Here is a 19189-nt window from a genome sequence, read left to right as displayed (position 1 = left end):
CGCACGTGTCATTTATACCATTTTTTTTATTTACGTTCACGAGCTATCGGCATTATGTGACTTGAGCACGTGAGTAACGCTGCAATTAAATTTTCGGGCTGAATGACATGAAAACGTGTTCGCGATAACACCCTGACTCCAGCTGGCTTGCCCTCCCTCTCCCACACCTTCCCCCTCCCTCAGTTTCCAGCAACCATCTATCTTAACATCATGCATGTGGTGAAGTGTTTCCCATTTTGCACGTGAATTGTGCCGTTGCAATAAGCGTAACCCTGGCAATCGTGACTGGGAAGCGTCCGTGGAGTTGCAAGGTTGGTAGTGAGGGAAAAAGACAGAGGAAGGCCATCACTGTTGAAGTAAAAATGGATGTTTTAGGACGGTATGAAAGAGCTGATGGTAAAGCCGATATGAAGTGTGTGTGCTAGGCCTTTGTGAGTCCACATTGAGAACAATACAAAACAGATAGTCCGGAAAAGATAAAAGAAAATTCTAAATGTGGAACCTTAGTGAGTGCAGCAAAGACATCGTATGCTAGAAGTTCCACTATTGAAAAAATGGAATGCATGCTCAGCACATGGAATGAACACCAAAACCAGGAGAACGTGCCCATCAGTATTCTTGTGATAGAAGCATTCATGAAGACGAAGTGAAGCCATTTTAACGCTTGTTATGGGTGGCTTTTGAACTTTCGGAAGTGTTACAAATATCACAACATAAAAACAACTGGAGGGGCTGCTGCTGCTGCAGACACCGTTGCCGCTGAGAAGTTCCCTGCATTTCTCAAGGCTATTATCGAATCGAGGAAGGTGGACATTCTCAAAAAAACAAATTTTCAACGTTGATGAGACGGGCCTGTTTTGGATCAGTATGCCACGTAGGACGTACATTTCTCGTGAGACGACAGCATCTGGATTTAAAGCGGCGAAACATTGCTTCACACTACTTTTGGGAGCCAATGCTGAAGGAAGGGAAAGAACATCCAAGGGACGATGCCAGTGAGTCCTCAACATTTAGCGGTCAAAGAACTAAACCGCATATTGTACCCTCGCCAATTCAACCTCCATCACCATCATCAACACCACCACAATCTTCGCCAAGGTCACCCGACTCAGATGATCCCCCTCCATTTAATGTACCATACTCTTTGCAGAGCGTTGGTGCTGCCAAAGCAGTTTTTGGGCAAGTGTTATACTGCGTGCTTTGCCATTGCCTTCCCAGCCGCTTGTCCGTGTTCCATCCTGCCTGCTAAATGCTGAGTGAAAAGCAAGGAAGCAGCACATATCATTTTAAAAAGTCTTTGGTACGACTCGGTGGGGGATTTAACCACTGACCTTCCAGACTCAGAGTGGATGCTCTAATCATTACACAAATGAGTCCGGTTAATAACAATAATTTTAGTAATAATAATGATAATAATATGGTCAAGTCAAAAGCATCATCGGCTAAACAAATGTGAAAAAATGTATAATTAAGGCAAAAACGACTTTGAATGCAAATTGAACTCCACTATGTAGATTCCTTCACTCCGTGGCTGCACTCGTAGGGAGCGGGTGTTTCTGGTTACAAGAAGGCAGAATTTTGTTCCCATCTTCACTGCCAATAAATAAGCCCCATACAAATCCCTTCATAATTCTTCTACATTTTAAAATGTTTTTTTTTAACCCCCCCCCCCCCCTCAACCTATTATTGATGGTGGCGACTTCAAACTAGTTTCATTTTTGATCAAAAAGCTTTGAGAAAGATGACAAACATCACATCCCATAAAAGATGAAAAGCAGCCCTACCTTTTTCCGGCATAATTTCCTCTTTGTCTGCCCTTGTGGGAATGACCTCATGTTTGCAGCAACTCGGAACTAGGCCCAACATCCTCCGCGTAGCCATGCTGTACATGTCTACGTCACGCATGGCGCCACGCTGGCTTGCCATTACGTGTGTGCATGGGATCAGGTACCTGGCAATGGCATCATCATTTCACTGTTTTTAGAAACTGCTCACTTGAGGCTCTCAAATCTATAATACTGTACTATTGTCTTAGGAGAGCATCAATGAAAGCGGATGTTCGAGAATTAGCAAAGCTTACCATTCACTCGAGAGACTATTTAAGAGGCTTTGGCACCAATGGGGACTCAGTTTCCATACTTCATGCAGTGTATACAAAACCATAGTGCACTCTGTTATTATTATGGATGTGACATAATGACTTCAAAAAGGCAGCATCGTAAACTATTGGTGAAACTCAAAATTAAACACGAACAGGAACTGGCGAATAATATCGTGAGATATCGATAAAGAAACCAAACTGATATTTTGCATTTCCCAAACATAATAACACGAGCAAATGCACACAATAGAGCATGCAGACACACGAAGCGCCGCCACAAAATGAGTGGGAAGAAAAACATTTTTTGAGATATCTTTCATTTCCTAAATCAGAAAAAAAAGAATCCAAAAGTAAAAATAACTCAAGAGTTCATAGAACACCTTGCCCTGCACAGTCTTGAGAAAAAGGGCACGGGCAGTGTCTGCGAGTCGCAAATTTGATCGGTTGAGATGATGCAAAATGCCATAATATTTTGTCCAAACACTGCTAAACAGAAGGTGTTTGAAAGTGCCAATAATACGATTTGTGTTTAAAAAATTTTTTTTTATACATGCTCTTGGCTTGTGGAAGAGCTAGGACCCAGAACAGATCTGGACACATCGCAAAGGGAACAGCAGAAGAAAGGGGGAACAGCAGAAGAAAGGGGAAACACCAACAGCAGGGAGAGGGAGAAAGTAGTTGGAGACAGACAAACAAGGTATGCATGTCATGGTGAGGGGTAGGGGAGAATGCAAGGGGTGGACAAGATGGATACATGAGCAAATTTTTGGGAGGGATGCAGGGTAGTTTAACAGGTGAAAAAAATATCATGATTTTGTATGGGTGTTGACTTGAGATGGTGGTGAACAGGTGTCTTGAAGACTCAGAGGGAAGAGTGAGATTGAAGAGTGTGGAAGGTGGTTCCACAAGCGGGGGAAGAAAAAAAGAAAAGAAAAAGAAAGACGAATAAATGAATGCAAGTGAGCAGTGGCTCTGGATTTAGGCAGCTTTACGAGGAGGGGGTTGCTGGTGGACCATGTGCGTCTGGCAGATACCGGAGGGGGTGGGTGGGTGGGAACGGGACAAAGCACAGAGAAGGCAGTAGAAGCCAGAGATCACTTACCTGTCTGCGATGGCGAAGTGATAGGTCCATAGGCTCGGCTTCATCATGAGAGATTCCAATGATCTTGAAAGCTTTGGTTTCCACGGTATCAAGTCGAGCAAGATGAGAGGCAGGAGAGCCAGCCCAGAGGGGAGAGCAGTACTCCATCCAGATGCGGATAAAAGCCTCATCAGTGGATAGTAGCGTGTGTGTGTGCCAAGGAAGGACTTTCATGATGGAGGATGCCCATTTGGCATCTGGGTTTGCAGGCCAACTTTGTAATGTGGCTTGCCCAAGGAAGAGAATGGCTGAGCATGAGACCCAAGAGTTTGAGTGACTGAACATCTTTGAGAGAGTTGTTGAGAAAGTAGATGGGATGATTTGTGGTGCAGTCCTTTCGGAGAGAGAGCGAGTGTGTGGGATTTCTCAGGATTGAAAGACATATTCCAGGTGTTTGACTAGTTTATGATTTTGTCAAGGTCTGAGGAGATGGAAGAGGCTGCTGCCTGTTTTGCTCTCAGAAGGATGAGGGATGTCACAGCAGAGTGTGGCATCATCAGCAAAGAGATAAAGAGGATTTTCCAGGGAGCAAGTGAGATAATTGATGAAGATAAGGAATAAGATGTAGCCAAGAACACTGCCTTGGGGTACTCCAGTCTTGGCACGGAGTGGAGATGAAAGGGTTCCATTGAGAGCCCCACATTGGTTATGAGTGTGGAGGCTGTCAGTATTCCAAGAGTGGAATCGGCTTTGGATTCCGTCGGCAGACAGTTTGAAGGACAAGGCAGGACAGCAAGGCGGCCAGACTGTATCCAAAGCTCGAGATATGTCCAGAGAGCTGGCCTTGATCTCATGTCTGATATTGAGGGCCTCCATCCATTGGTGGAAGAATAGAAACAGCATGTCCAAGGTAGAATGATCAGGTCTGAATCTGAATTGATAATCTGAGATGAGGCTTTTGGAGAAAAGGAATGATTTTATGTCAACTATGATGATGGATTCCATGATGTTGCAGATGATTGGAAGTACAGTAAGCCAAGTGGTTTGCAGTTAAGGAGATCTGTTTTTGCACATTTTTTTAATGTAATGCTGTGATGTCAGTCGATTTCCAGGCATATGGAAGATAACCTATGGTAAATTATTGGGTGAAAATGGCAGAGAGAGGGCGTACAAGAGCAGCACAGCAGGTTTGTGGACACGTGAGTTGATGCCATCCAGTCCAATTGCAGAGTCAATGTCGAGGGTTGTCAGAAACTGTTCGACCTTTTCAGGTGCAAAAGACAGAATTCAGGGGCAATTGGGTATGACAGGGAAGGGTGGGTACAAAGACAGAGGGGTTAGGGATACAAGATTTGGAAGCAAAGAGAATTGAGGCATTCAGCCTTCTCACGAGCGGATTCGGCTGTGGTGGCATTTGAGGTGAGGGAAGGGATGGAAGGGGAGCATACACCAGAGACAGACTTAACAAGGCACCACCAGGTTTTAGAGGAGGGAGTCAAGTTTGAAAGTTCATTCTTGAGATTGGACAGATGTTGTTTTCTGGCTCTCCTGAGGGAAGACACATACTTGTTGTGGGCTTTGTGGAATGACCTGAAGTTTCCTTCGGTTGGATTTTCCTTCCAGGAGGAGAATGTAACTTGTTTTCAAGCAAATGCCTCACCACAGGATTCAGATTACCAAGAGTGGGAGGATGGGTAAGATAACTGAAGACAAGATGGGATGAATTTGTGCATAATCAAGAGCAGATTTCTGTGGAAGAATTCCCAGACTGAATTAATATCAGGGGCAGAATATATAGAAGACCAGTCCTGAAGTGTGATGACTGCTTGCACTCCCTGCCAGTTTTCCTGAGAGAACTGCCAGAGAGATGTTGACCTTCACAAGCACATGATCAGAAGAGACAATTGGGGCAGAGGACGAGCAAGATACATTGGCCATCACCAAGTCCAGAAGGGAAGATTTGGCATTAGGAGAAATCTGGATGGGAAAATTCACGGATTGAGTCAGTCCCATGGAGTCACCGAAGTCCTTTGCAGAAGTGCAATGGCTGGGGAGAGGTACCAACACCCAGCCAAGATGCATGGTGACAATTGAAATCACCACACAAGAGGAAGAGAGAGTTGGCATGAGTGATTAAAAGTTGGTCCATGTCGTCTGAGAGATGTAGATGGAGTCGTCAGTGTTGGGAGGATTGTATAAAGCACAGACAAACATGAGGTGGGAGTGGAGGGGAAGTCATAGCCAGAGGTACTCCTGGGGTTTGGAGGTGTAAGAGCAGTACATGGAGAGTGAGAAATGGAGTTTTTGATGGAAAGCACAACTTCACCACCAGGACAGAATTCAGGTCGATCAAACCGGAGACAATAGCCAGGGAGAGACACTAATGAGTCAGGGAAGTCCTGTGGGAGGAAGGATTCTGTTAACAGATGATGTGCGGTTTATCAGCAGTGGCCTGAATTGAGAGATCAGTCAGGTTTGAATGGAAGCCCTGGATGTTTGAGGTCCACAAGGTTAGGGACAAGGGGATGGGAGCTGCTGATAGGACATAGGAATGTGGAAAGGAGCAAAGAGAGGGTGCGGGGCGGTGGGTGTGGGGAGGGGGCGAAGCTGGGGGGGGGGGTGAGTGGGAGAGAAAGAGCTGGGGGCAAGCTGAGAGGGGGCAGGACGAGGGGGAGCAGATGGGGTGGGGATGATACTGACAAAGTAGTTTGAGACAATGAATGGCCATGAAGGGGACATTTTTGTCACGTGCACACGGCTTTTGCAAAATTGATGGCTCAGGATTCCCAGACTGGATAATCTGTGATAGACTTCCTGGGTGGGGTGGTAGTGAGAATGTTATTGGTTGAAGGCTTGGAGGAAAATTTGGCTCCAAGTGAAACTAAATATTTAGGAGTGAAAAAGTTGTGGGAAATAATCCTTGTCAAAGAAAAAAAAAAGAAAAAGGAAGAACAAATGGGTTGGTCCTCATGGAGAAATTAGCAGAGTAAGGCATTTTAAGATTCATCTTGGAAGCATTTTTGTTAATGTTGTGAAGTGGCTTTAAAGAAGGGAAATGTTTCAGTTTTGCCAAATGGCAAAAAAAGGGATAGGAAAATGAGATTGGAGTTTAGACAATTCCGCCCCTCAACCCCCACCCAAGATTTGGTTGTTATGCCTGGTGTTGACTTAATGGTTAGGGTGGCGAGCATGGGATCCTTGGGTCGCGAGTTCAAATCCCGCTTGGCTGTTGAATTAATACCAGGTGGGGTTGACTCAGCCTGTCATCCTTCGAGGTCAGCAAAGTGAGTACCAGCTTGCTGGGTTGATTGAACCATTCGAGCATCCTGTGTCGGAGTGGCGATCTGTCCAGGATTGTGCCCAATAGCCGAGGCGGCTGCTTCGGCAGCACCGACGCTCTACACAGAGTATGGTCCCAATGGAATGGAATGGATTTGGTTGTTGGTTGTTGGGTGTTGTATTTTCCCTGCCACCCCCCCCCCCCATTCCCCTGAGTGTTTATTACTACTTTTGCTGGGTGAAGGAGGAGAGATATTTTGTTTCGATTTTTGAGGGATGACGGGAAATGAATTAAGCTGTGGGGTCAGAGGTAACAACAACTGGAACAAAATAATCAACATCGAGCCATAAAAATGAGGGGAAACACACTCGACTATCACAGGTAGGCCTGACTGAATTTGAGAGATGAACTAAACGATTCAACACAAGACACAGTTTGGGACAGAAAGTTTGATGAAAAACACGAACAGTAAAACAAGAACGAAAACGAAACAGCAAAACACAACATAAATGGACGGGGGAACTTGGCTTCGATGAACTGGTATGAGAGCACGCCGACCAGTCATCCATGTGCGCCGACCCCGAAATGGAACCCATAAATGTTACCAAATAATGATGTGGCGATAGCAAGTGCAGCTCTCAGGTTGTGGGTAAATACATTGGGGATTAGCAAAGCGTGAAGCCGAGAAATTGAACGTCAACAAAAAGCTGCTCGTTTTGCCGAGTACTCTGAAAATTCACACTTGGCAGAGGGTTTTAGAATGCTGAGGTCTGAAAGTTTGCGCACTTAGAGAAGCACCTTACCCAAAGTCTATGCCAAATTCCATTGGAAAAAGCTTATTAAAACACCAATTTTGCTCAAGTTTTAGTTTCATGCATTACATTTCCATGTGAAACAAGTCTTTCACTTGTGTTCAGTTCCATGGCTGCAACCATATGAAGCCAAATGCTATTTTTTGTTGGTTTACCTTTAAACTCATGCAACGCTATGACGATTTCAAGGTCTTATTCGTTTCAACGATTATCTGCAGTTTGTCTTTTTTGTCAGTTGCCTTCAATAACAGGCACATTCACCCTCTATCATTTATAACTTTTCAATTTGAATTCTAATATATCAAATCGAACTGCAACACCAAATTGGGAAATATTTGCTGACAGAAAGGAAGGTCATGCTGAACACGAGAAAAATAGGTCCCCATCATGCACCGATAGCACAGGCTGAGGAATCTACTCTGAGAAGGGACTCTAATTTTCATCGCAGTGTCAAATTCCCTATGAGCAAGTAGAACGTAAATAGAGCAAGAGTGGATCAGGGTGGTGCCAGCAATTGAGCCGATGTGTCAGCTCATGGAACAGAGTAAACTACTCGTCGAGAGACACACCTGAACACAAGCTGTAGGACGACGTCCTCACAGTTCAGGTCCAGCAGCGTGCGGAACAGGGCGAGAGACACCATGCACAGCTGAAAGCAGAGGGAAGAAACCCGTCAAATCATTCTTTCACAGAAAGTTCTTCCATAGGGAGACCAATTTGACATTGTCCACACTTTGTCAACATGAGCCTGCTTTGGTTTATCAGCCTCAAACACTCCATAATGCACATGCCAATCTCAAAAGAGCAGATCTGAATTGACAGCGCATTCGATACATTGCAGATTTTTATGGCGGAAAAGTGCATAGAAAAAGCAATGACAAAAGACAGGCATACACGAGAGTTGCTGGCAATGCGGCTGATAAGTGTATCCAAAACGGGGACGTCGTCGTACTGATGCAGCAGGACGAAGTGCAGGAAAGCGCAGAAAAGCGATGGCTCTGAAATGCTGCGAAGGAAGAGGTCCAGGTAAGCTGTGCTTGCGATCAGTTCCTCAACAGATGACTGGACCAAAAACAGTGGGAAAGAAAATATTAGAGGGTGGTTATGCAAAATTTTTTTTCCATCACAATACCTACAACCTTTCACCATTGGTAACCAATCACATTGATTTGGTTGATTGGGCATTCATTGAAAAAAAAAAATTAATTTGTTGCCTTAAATGCAGGCAAAGTGAAATATAAATAAATAAATAAATAAAAACAACACCCCACCCCCCCCCCCAAAACAAGCAAACAAAAAACCAACCCAATTACCCATTCTAATACAACCCTCAAAAAAAAAAATCACAACATTAACTCAAACCATGCTCCAAACATATCAGCTTACCTTGTGCAAAGCAGGACCCAACACAGGAATAAGGAACCCGTTATAGATATACTTCACCAACTGTTGCTTCACATCTTCATGCGCCACCTACAGATATCAGTGATGGACAAGGTAGTCAAAAAAACTGAAAGAAATTTGGAAGAAACCCAGCATCCTCTACTTATTGTATCCTCGACAGACTAATGGATCTGAGCAGTCTAAACCTGCTAGGCCTCCAAGTAAGCTGCAATGATCTTTCACTAATAAGGGTGCTTAAATGAGTCTTTTGGCATGAATGATGTGTCCCAATGCTTGATGCATTTTTCTAGAAATAAGATTATATGTGGACCGTGTATGGATTGTATACAACTTGCATCTTGGCACCTCATATGTGATTTATCTTGGCTATGGCTTCAATTGCGATGTGCAATATTGTCCCCGACACCCTTGCGGCTCAATTGTGACCTTTATTCGGCACATAACTCCATTCTCAACGGTCGCTCGCATGGTTTCATACTTGTGTGAGGGGAATTTGGAGAAAATTGGACATACTTACACATGGGCAGTGTATAGGCTAAGAGTCGTGGCCCACACGTCATGAAAGTGAAAATTAATTACAAACAGTTATTGTTTCTGTGTGTTAGCTCTCATACGAGCCTCGACAGTCTGTGTACAGGATAGCTCAAAAACTTGTGGACAGGTTTGGTGTGCGACAAGAACAAACTGATTAGATTTTGGTGAAGATCCAGATCTGGATCCAATGATTAGAATTTATTAAGTGATTCTTCACCATCGAGAGATAGGACCAAAAAAGATACATAGCACAATATCTCAAAAAAGTTGTCGACAGATTCGGATGAAACTTGTTGGACAGGTTGGGTGTCTGACAAGGAAGAATTGGTTTGATTTGGGCGAAGATCTGGATAAGATCGGTTTTTAATTTTTAAAGCGATTCTTCACCAGAGAGATGGGGCCAAAAACGATATATAGCATGAAATTTCAAAAACTTATTGCGCCTGATGTGTTCTACTGGATCGGGAATTGCGTGGTGGAGGTATGCGCTCTACCAAGTGCCCTTCTAGTTTAATTGTCACGTCCTGGTCCGTTCTGTGTTTGAGCTCTTCCACGAGTCTCGACACTGTATACAACCTAACTTGCATGCTTTTTGTTGGTTTTTTTCCTTCATTTTATCACTTAAACCTCATTCATACCTCAATCCCATTCATATTGACACAGACACACAACTCTAATCCCTCTCTCCTACTTCATTCTCCATCTACTGTGTGGCACACAGACAGGTACATTTGTTGAGATACCAAGTGTTTGACCTTGCATCTCACATAAAGGCAGAAACCAACCTGCAGGACAGCATTGCAGAAATCCAGGGCAGTCATGAACCGAACGAGTGCTGGAACACCGGCACAGTCCTCGGGTTGTAGCGCATGCCAGTCATCTGAAGTCGCCTCCATCTTCCTGGGCAGTGACGAGTAGAGACCACTCAGCCCTGAAGCCAACACCTGTCCGAGAAAAAAGATGGAAGAACAGGACATGTCTCAATTTTGGTCTGAAACACCTGAAGTGGGACAATGCAGCACAACTTCACAACGATCTACCGATTTGTTCAAGCGAGAATCAAAATTGTGCACATTTGCCAAATAGATCAGAGCACAATGAGCTTTTCTTTTTTGATGTACCATACTCTTTACAGAGTGCTGGTGCTGATGAAGCAGTTTCTTGGCAAGGGTTATCCTGGGTGGTTTGCCATTTCCCCTTCCCAGAGTTGTTTGCCCATGCTCTATCCTTTTAAATGCTGAACCTCAAGCAAGGAAGCAGCGCGTACCATTTTAACGTCTTTGGTAGGATTCGGCCGGTGTTTGAACTGCCGACCTCCCAGACGAAGAGCAGATGCTTCAATCTGACCATTAGATCACAAAGTCCGGTTACTACGAGTGCAAATTGACCATTTTTGTGTGCTTCGGAAGCAATACATTTGTTAAATACGTTATTGAAAATTATCCACATTTAATACTCTGATAATGGAGCACCCTCACCGGGCAGAAATCGGACTCCTTGGTGATCCTCCTTCCTAGGAGGTCGTTCTCGGTGGATAATGTCATAACAAGCAGCATTGCGTCACGAGCCTGCTGCCCCAACTGCCCATCACGATGAATGTAGCTGATAAGGAGAGTGAATACAGGAGTGCATGGTGGTGGGTTGTGGTTTGGACTGGCTAATGGAGGGGCACCACAATGGAACACAAGCTCCAGGAGAGTTGGGTTCTTGGACATGGCCGAGCACAGCTGGCCGAGGAGCACCAATAAGCTACTTTCCACCTGCGGCAAAACATGCAAGACATTTCTTTTCTGAAAAGCAATTTTGGACATCCTTGAAATTTTCACCAACATCAATCAAATCTGTCGTATTCAAATGTTACTTTCTTTCGAAGTTTCAACCCTTACATCAAACCAAACCAAAAACATGGAATGGCCAAGTTAGTGCTGTGATCTAAGCACTCATCTTAGAATGCTGGAACCACGGGCTCAAATCTGAAGGGATTTTGTTCAAGTTCTAATATCATTGTCTTCGGTACAATACATAAACAACCCAATAACTGTCAGTGGGCTGCAGTTAGACAGCAGAAAACAAAATACATCATCAAATGTACAGTATTTCAAGTAAAGGCCCGGTCACACCTTGACGTTTTAGCCAGCGATGGCAACGTATTAAAATGTATGTAAAACGCTGGCTGACGTTGAACTTTTGATGTTTTTTCTTAAGATTCGGACGTATTCATAACGAGTTGGTCGTATGCATAACATATTAGTAATGGACACAGAACGTTTCGTTGTGTTATAGATAACGTATACCAACGAATGCTGAACCTGTTGTCGGCCTACACAACCGATGCCCAACGATAGTCTAACTTCGGCATAGCGTGTTGCACGCATCGCCGACGATGTCGTGACGTAGCCTATTAAAAGGCTGACGCACAACGATTCGAATCATAACTGCCATAGAAATGGAAGTGTCAACATCGCGGTCACACCTTGGCGATCTTGCCAGCGTATGCCGACCTAAGAAAAATGTGTCTAAAACGTTGGGGCACGTCAAATACGGTATGAGTAAGTTTGGTATACGTGAGTAGAACGCTAAAGTACGCTATCATACGTCGTAGTAAGTAGAGTACGTCAAGAAATTTTAAACATGTTCAAAATTTTACGACGTACTCGGCGTATGACACACGTTCCGCATGCGATGGGGATAAGTTTTACACACGATATGTGGACGCTTACACACGTCCACAAAGGCTACTTATAAGCTACTCGAAGTCGAAACACGTCGCGCTAATGTCTTTTTTACCCGAAACTTATTTCTAACTTATGTTTGACGTGCTTTGAACCAATTCTTTACGTAGTCCCAACACACATCGACGTATTCCAATGACGTCTTCCGGTCGACAAAAAAAAAAAAAAAATGAACGTGTTTCTAGGTTACAACTGCCATATAAAGACGTGTTCCCAGCGGTTTTGGGAATTGGTATATAAAAATGCTGCTCATAAAAGGGGAACCCAACAGTGTTTTCGAGTTCCTTTTTGAGTCGATGTCCATGTCAGCAGTATCAGTATCAGTATTAGTATTAGTAGTAGTTTGTTCATGTTGGCAGTAGTAGGTGAGTGTGAGGGGGAGGGTGTGTGTTATGATGGATCCTCCTTGCGTCCGCGTGTCCACGGCTAGGTTCATAGGCTGCCACTCAACGATTTAAATGGCTGCATCTCCACTATTGAAAGTAGACGCTTGCGCTCAACAATTGGATTTTTTTTTACACTCAACGACTTTTAAACGGTACCACTCAGCCATTTTCATTGTTTACAATGAACGATTTAAATTGCTGTCACTTGCCTTTGTTTTTTGACGCTGGCGCTTGGAAATTTGAAGCGTTTCTTCTGAACGTGTTAAAACGCTCAAACTCGACTATTTTAAATAGACGCTGCCGATGGACAATTGGAATCATAGCCAAGCTAGACATCGAAGTGTGAACATCCTCGTCATGCCGAAGAAAAGTTTGAAGAATGCTGCAAATAAGTGTCCTGGCCGTGGCCGTGGACACTGACGCAAGGACGATCCATTATACCGACGTCTTTCAGCCTATGAGTAACTTAAAAGTAACGTCTGTCGATGTGTGGCAACGATCGCGCAACGTGCCAACAACACGTTAATCATAGGTTATAAATAAGTTTCGGGTACGCTAAACATTACCTCGGCGTGTCTCGACAGACGTCAACACATGCTACTTGTAAGTTAATCATAAGTTAACGATCGCAGACCGTGCATACAACTTGTGACCAGCGTAGCGGAACGTGCGAGTCATACGCCGGCATACGTCGTGAAATTTCAAGCATGAAAAAATTTGAGGACAACCAAAAAGTACAACGTTTAAAGCCAACGTACAACGACGTATGGCAGTGTTTTTCAGCGTGCTCTAAATGTTATCAAAACTTACTCATAACGTATTCAACGTGTGCCAGCGTTTTAGAAAAAAAATTCAAAAATCGGCATACGTTGGCTAAAACGTCAAGGTGTGACCGGGCCTTAAACACCAACAGGGGCAGTCTTGTGAGCTTAAATCATAGTATCAATTCAATCTGCCGACGACGAATTCAGATGCTTAAATTAGCCCAAAAGCCAAAGGGTAATGAGACTTGATCAGCAAGTTTGGAGCACAAGGTAAAAGATCAACGTTGTAAAGATACTACATAAAGACATGACAAACAAATCGGACACGTGAGATGATGCCATCCGGGATTGGTTTTTTTATAGCAAGTATAAAGTTTAAAAATAAAATAAAATAAAATAAAATAAATTGTACAATTAGATATTTCAAAGATTTGCTTGCAGAATCACCACACATTCATGACCAGAATTTGGGATTACACTTTTATGGAGTTCATGACTACACAAAACGTGGGGTAGATCCAGAGCATTGATTGAGGGTAGGAGTGCGGGGGGTGGATCAAGGTACCAACGGTGCAGCGAGCGCAGAGTGCAAGCTGTGTCAGTACATGGTTTAGCAGCCCACTGTATGAACTTCAGTGAGGGTCCAGAGGGAGCAAAGTGTCCAAAGCTCTGCCATCAAGTAAGGGGGGAAATCAGGGTAAATTACGTCGAAGCATATACAGTCGCACAACCAATGTAGTCTCCAAAAAAAAAAAACTTCAATAATGACCTCGATACAATTATTACAAAGAGCGACAAAGTATTTGACCGACCTTTTAACGGTAGAAACCGCTGGGTATTCCAAATGCCAGGGATCAGTATTTAAGGAGATTCTTAAAACTTTGTCAAGGTGATCACAAGGGTCAATTTGATGATTCAATACAATATTCATGAGAGCAAGACCTGTAAACTTTCGTTGTTGACCGGATGTAAGTTTTCAGTTTCCTCATTGTGTTTAACCTACACTCTGCTGCTCATGATGTCACAAAAAGAGTTTCGTGTATCCTTGGGAGTACAGCTGAAGCGTTTGCATATCCTTAAATGGCTATTTAGGTCATTTGGTAAGCTTTCTTCCGGTACCCTGTTGCTTGCTGGCATGGCTTCCCGGTGAAGCATTTTCATTTCCAATTCATCTTGCAAAATCCTCCAGTTTGGTTTTTCTGGACCTGTGTGTGCTTCATGAAGACGTAGAGATGTATAAAGTCCAGAATACACCTCTAACATTTAGAAGCAATTAAGTTCACTCAGTAGACGACCCAGAAACGGTAATTTTACTTCCCATAGATAGTACCATGGGCTGAGAGGATGGCCCAGAGGTACTCACACTTGCCTCTCAGCCGTCTCGCCTAGGTTTGAATCTCGGCCCAGCTATAAAATGTCATTCCGGTGTTTCATCAATGTGTGTGCCGTCCCTCAGATTGACGTTAAACTGGGCGTCCCATCTGCCAGTATTTGTTGGTGGAAGTCAAAGATCACATGGTGCTACTCATGAAGAATATGTGAGCCAATGCTAGCACTCTGGCCAAATTCCAAATTCCTGCCATAACTACTCCTGGGAGTGAGATGGAAAACTGCTGAACATGACACCAAGCCACGAAACTGCTTCAGCAGCACTAATGCTGTTTAACAGTGTTGTACATAGGATCAGAGATAATACTGTTTTCCATTTTTGGCAGATCAGTTGGGTCTATTTTCTGCTGTTTCACTCGATGTGGGTGTTGGCTTAGAGGCTTGGGATCCTAGGATCCTGAGTTTGATCATCGTTGGCCACTGAATTAACACCACTGGGTTGGACTCAACCTGTCATCCTTCCGAGGTCGGCGTATTGAGCGCCAGTATACTGAAAATAGGGGCACTGCATCAGCGGTATAGCCACGCCTCTAACCAATGACGTAACCAGCAGCCAAAACAGCAGCACATGATGGGAACTCTATGATGTGGTTGAGGAAGCTCATCCTCGTCACCAGAATCGGCACCAACCCACTTTTGGCTCGCCTCTTCATAACAGGTCTTGTGGTACCGATTCACATCCATTCTCCTCTTGATGATGACACTGTTGTTACCTTTCCACACTGTTGTTACCTTGCTTAGAGCTGTCACGACACGTTTGGCAACTACAAATGGCAGAAAGCAATCTTAGGAAATGATTTGAGACAGCAAGCCATCGACTTCTCTTCCGAATCTGCAATCACTCAAATTTTCATCAGCAAGGTGTTCAAGGGTAGCTACAACACTTGCGAACAGGTGACTAAAGGATGCAAATACCTCAATCCATTGTATCCATCCATTAAGCGAATATCAAAAAGAAAAGACAAAACTTATTGAAGTCATTAAAAACACAGTTGAGATCTTGGTTTCTTGAGAGTTGGCTACAACAGTCAGATTCAACTGATGATTAGGGCAGTAGACTGTAGCTACGTCTCCTCCAGTTCCTTAATGACTGCTGCTGCTTCATTTATTGGCTTAACATATTACGACTGCCTTCACCTGCTTGGCCACAAGGTTCCTGAGGGATAGCTGTGTATGCTCATGATGAGTCAGGCTTAATTATATTTCCTATTATTTTCTTCTCCCATCCCCTTTATTGATTTTTCCCACATTGAGGGGAGGGGGAGGGGGGGTTCAGGCCCCATGTCCCCACTCTAACCAGATTTTCCACTGCAAAATGCCTTGGGGATCCTATTTTGAGGCCACAACAGGAAATATATTATACTGGCAGTTCAGCAAGCAAACCTTTATTTAATATACTGTGTGTGTGTGTATATATATCAAACAATTCCAATTGTAAGGGCCTGTAATCATTCAGAATTATCTTCCTGCAAGGAAAGAAAATGAGTCGACCACAAAGGCAAGGACTAGTTAGTATCATATGTAGACCAGATCTTGTGGGGTATGCAAATAATCCTGCCCACGAAGGTCGTTTACGAACCAGCGAGATTTTCATGAAAATCCATAGGTGAACTGGCAGTTCTGAGATCAACTCCTGAAGCATACAATTAAAATACCTAATGCTCCTGCCTGGTACTGGATTTGAACCCATAACCTCTGGGGTGCCAGTTCAGCATCCTCAAAATTAGGTCACCACCAGGCTCGAATATACCTGAACATGACTCATTTGGTGTTACATTTCACCGTCCTAAGCATGAATATATAAAAGAAGGAAATTTCAGAAATGTGTGATGGATGGGATCATCTGTTGACAAAAGATTTTTTTTGTTTGTTTGTTTATAATGTCGAGGCTCACAGAAGAGCGACAAATTTGATTTTTTCAATTTGGATTGTCAAGGGTTGATCAAATGGACAGTGGAATTGTGGAGTCGTACGAGCTCTGAATATGATTGCTTAATGAAAACAAAATAAGTAAAATGATCCTGGCATGGAGCCAGCATGAAACCCCCACCTTTGGAGAACCGCTTTGTGCACAATCAGACAGTAGATTGAGTAGAGGTTGCAGAACAGGCTTGTGGCACAGCAAGGGTTGCCGTGCCTGGCAAGCCAGAATCTCAAACTGCTTAAGCAATGCCAGCCGAGCCTCGTCGGATGCTTCACCGTCCGGGCATTGACGAGACCAACACAACAGTCGCTGAAGGACGTCTTCAGAGAGAGCAAAATCCAGCACGGGACCCAAACCACCATCCAGCGGGGCAGCCTCACGTGCGAGCAACCACGTCATCTGCTCTGCATTGTTGCGCACGGTATTCGCCTCGTCCGGTGACAGGATGGGTGGACTACCATCACCGGTCTTGCTGCCCGGCTTAGCTTCCAGTATCTTGAGCACCTGTTGGCGGTACCAGTACAAATTACCTTTGAATGAGTATGCCATGTCGCTCAACTCACTACCATTTATCTAGATGATCCAATGCAGAGTCAACTAGAAAGCATCTTATTATGAAAAGCCCGCGCCCGTCCATTGTGTGCTCAAACTAAAAACTTGACGAAAACAGAAGCTAAATGCTTTTTTAAAATCTTTTTAAATTTTTTTTATCATTAATTGGTTTTCTCCAGTCTCATAAGGTTAAAAAAAAAAAAAAAAATTTAATGGTATGACAGGCTGGTGCACGCATGCATATACTTCATTAATTGTGCAGTATTGGGGCTATTCCTAAAATATAACATAATTTAAAAGGATTGCTGCAAATGCTGTTAATTTCACAACATCCTATATTCAACTTCATTTAAATTGTGAACATCAAAACATAGTTCTCTGACCTAAAGGAAGAATCTGAACCGAAAAGCAATTGAATGGTTTCCTGACCACACGGATCACACACACACACACGGATCTCGCAAGCACACACTTCTTCCCAATGAGCTGATGTAATCAAGCAAGGCCATTTTTATTTCCTCTTCCAAGCTACAATACTTTTGACGAGTTTCCTGACATCACACCAAGCTAATCAATCATGTGCAAACAATTTTCACATTGTGCAAGAGAAACCAGACGAAGTAGTTCAAATTAACTAAAAACGTTCCACCAAATACGTGGTCTGCAGAAGAGGTTTGTGAGGGACGGGGGTGGGGAGCCTTCAACAAACAGTCCAGAGTTCGAGGTCATCATCGGGAAGAAATCCCAAAAGTTCGGAAAGATAGACTTGGACGAACCAATTCAACAACTCTGTCTAGGGCAAAGCGCATGTAAGTGGTTACCACCCCTATTTTAGGACATACCCTGACTTGAGTGGCATTTTTGAAAGTCACAAAGACTACTACTGGTCATGAAATTTGGTTCATTGCACAGACAGTGTTCCATAGGACCTTAAAATATATAGGTTCATGGGTCTATGATGTATATACGAATCTACAGGATTTTTATTGAATATACATGCCCAGTATTGGCCTTTTTTCTTGTTTCACCTTAAAATATGACATATATTAGACCATGCAAAAATACAACATATAAAATATTCTATATGAAATTTCTCATCGAATCAAAAGGTTGTCACCCACCGTCTGGGAAAATCAGCATTTGTGTCGGTCAGTGGTGGATTCGCATGATATATGCACATTCTGGCATATTTTTATTTTTTCTTGTTTTATTGCCCTTTTAGAGCCTGGTACTATGAAATCCCCTAACAAAATGACTAGTTTATCAATAACTCATATTTACGTGTCTTAAATTATTCAACTTATTACCAATTTAATCAATGTAAAAAAAATTGAGATGATCCGGGTGGATACTTAATTACAGCAGCTTGACCAAACTTTCCAACCCAAATGTCCGACTGCACGTCACGTTTTAAAAAAAAAATGCTTTTATTCTTCTGTGCATGAGATTATTTTCACTAAAATTTATTTACAAATGGGGCACAGTGATATAGATAAAATGGTATAAAAAAAAATATTGAAAACATGCATGGCTTTGGTTTAGAGTAATTTTGCATTTTTGTCCGACTGCACGTCACACTTTTTTGAATTTGATTAAAAAAATTAATCTTCTTAAAAAAATTGTAAAATATTTTTCCAGGTATTTAAAAAATATTTGATTAATTTAGAAGGCAGTGAAAACAGTTTTGGAGAATTTGGAGAGCTTTTTGTTACTCCCAGAGTTGATTGAATTGAAAATTTACGTCCAAGAATTTGTTCGATAAATCTCTCTTTTAATGCTTTTCAGCATCTGACAGTCACTGAATAGAGCAGTAATAAAAAAAAGGTATGTATTATTTCTTAATAATCCCAGAAATTGGTATTTTGATTATTAGATTAGTTGCTAGAATAAGTTACATACTATGACCTTCATTTATTTTGCCAAAAAAGAAAAATTAGGTAATTTCATTGAAAACTCACAAAACCATCAGAATAGGTTCCCCTTCCTTCAAAGTATCATGTGTATATATATATATATATATATATATATATATATATATATATATATATATATATATATATATATATATATATATATATACATACATATATATATACATATATACATATATATACATATATCTTCTTCTTCTCCTTTCGGCTGCTCCCGTTAGGGGTCGCCACAGCGGATCATCCGATCCGCATAGTGATTTGGCACATGTTTTACGCCGGATGCCCTTCCTGACGCAACC

At 42.8% G+C, this 19189-nt stretch overlaps 1 protein-coding gene across 2 annotated transcripts in view; it reads right to left on the bottom strand.

The window, feature by feature from the left end:
• FHIP1B (FHF complex subunit HOOK interacting protein 1B) overlaps nt 1–19189 on the bottom strand; it is a 90723-nt gene that overhangs the window by 43612 nt on the left and 27922 nt on the right. For both annotated transcript variants that reach the window (XM_085859592.1, XM_085859593.1), the window contains exons 4-10: nt 16534–16911; nt 10691–10972; nt 9998–10156; nt 8661–8747; nt 8169–8336; nt 7844–7923; nt 1785–1951 (exon numbers count right to left, since the gene is read on the bottom strand). In XM_085859592.1, coding sequence (XP_085715718.1) covers nt 1785–1951; nt 7844–7923; nt 8169–8336; nt 8661–8747; nt 9998–10156; nt 10691–10972; nt 16534–16911 — 1321 coding nt within the window. The remainder of the gene's footprint in view (nt 1–1784; nt 1952–7843; nt 7924–8168; nt 8337–8660; nt 8748–9997; nt 10157–10690; nt 10973–16533; nt 16912–19189) is intronic.

The sequence above is a fragment of the Eptatretus burgeri genome, chromosome 16 (genome assembly GCF_056783735.1).
Source record: "Eptatretus burgeri isolate ZD-2024b chromosome 16, Ebu_testis_v1, whole genome shotgun sequence".
NCBI lineage: Eukaryota > Metazoa > Chordata > Myxini > Myxiniformes > Myxinidae > Eptatretus > Eptatretus burgeri.
Note: the sequence above shows the minus strand (reverse complement) of the source record. Positions and strands in the feature narration are given on the sequence as shown.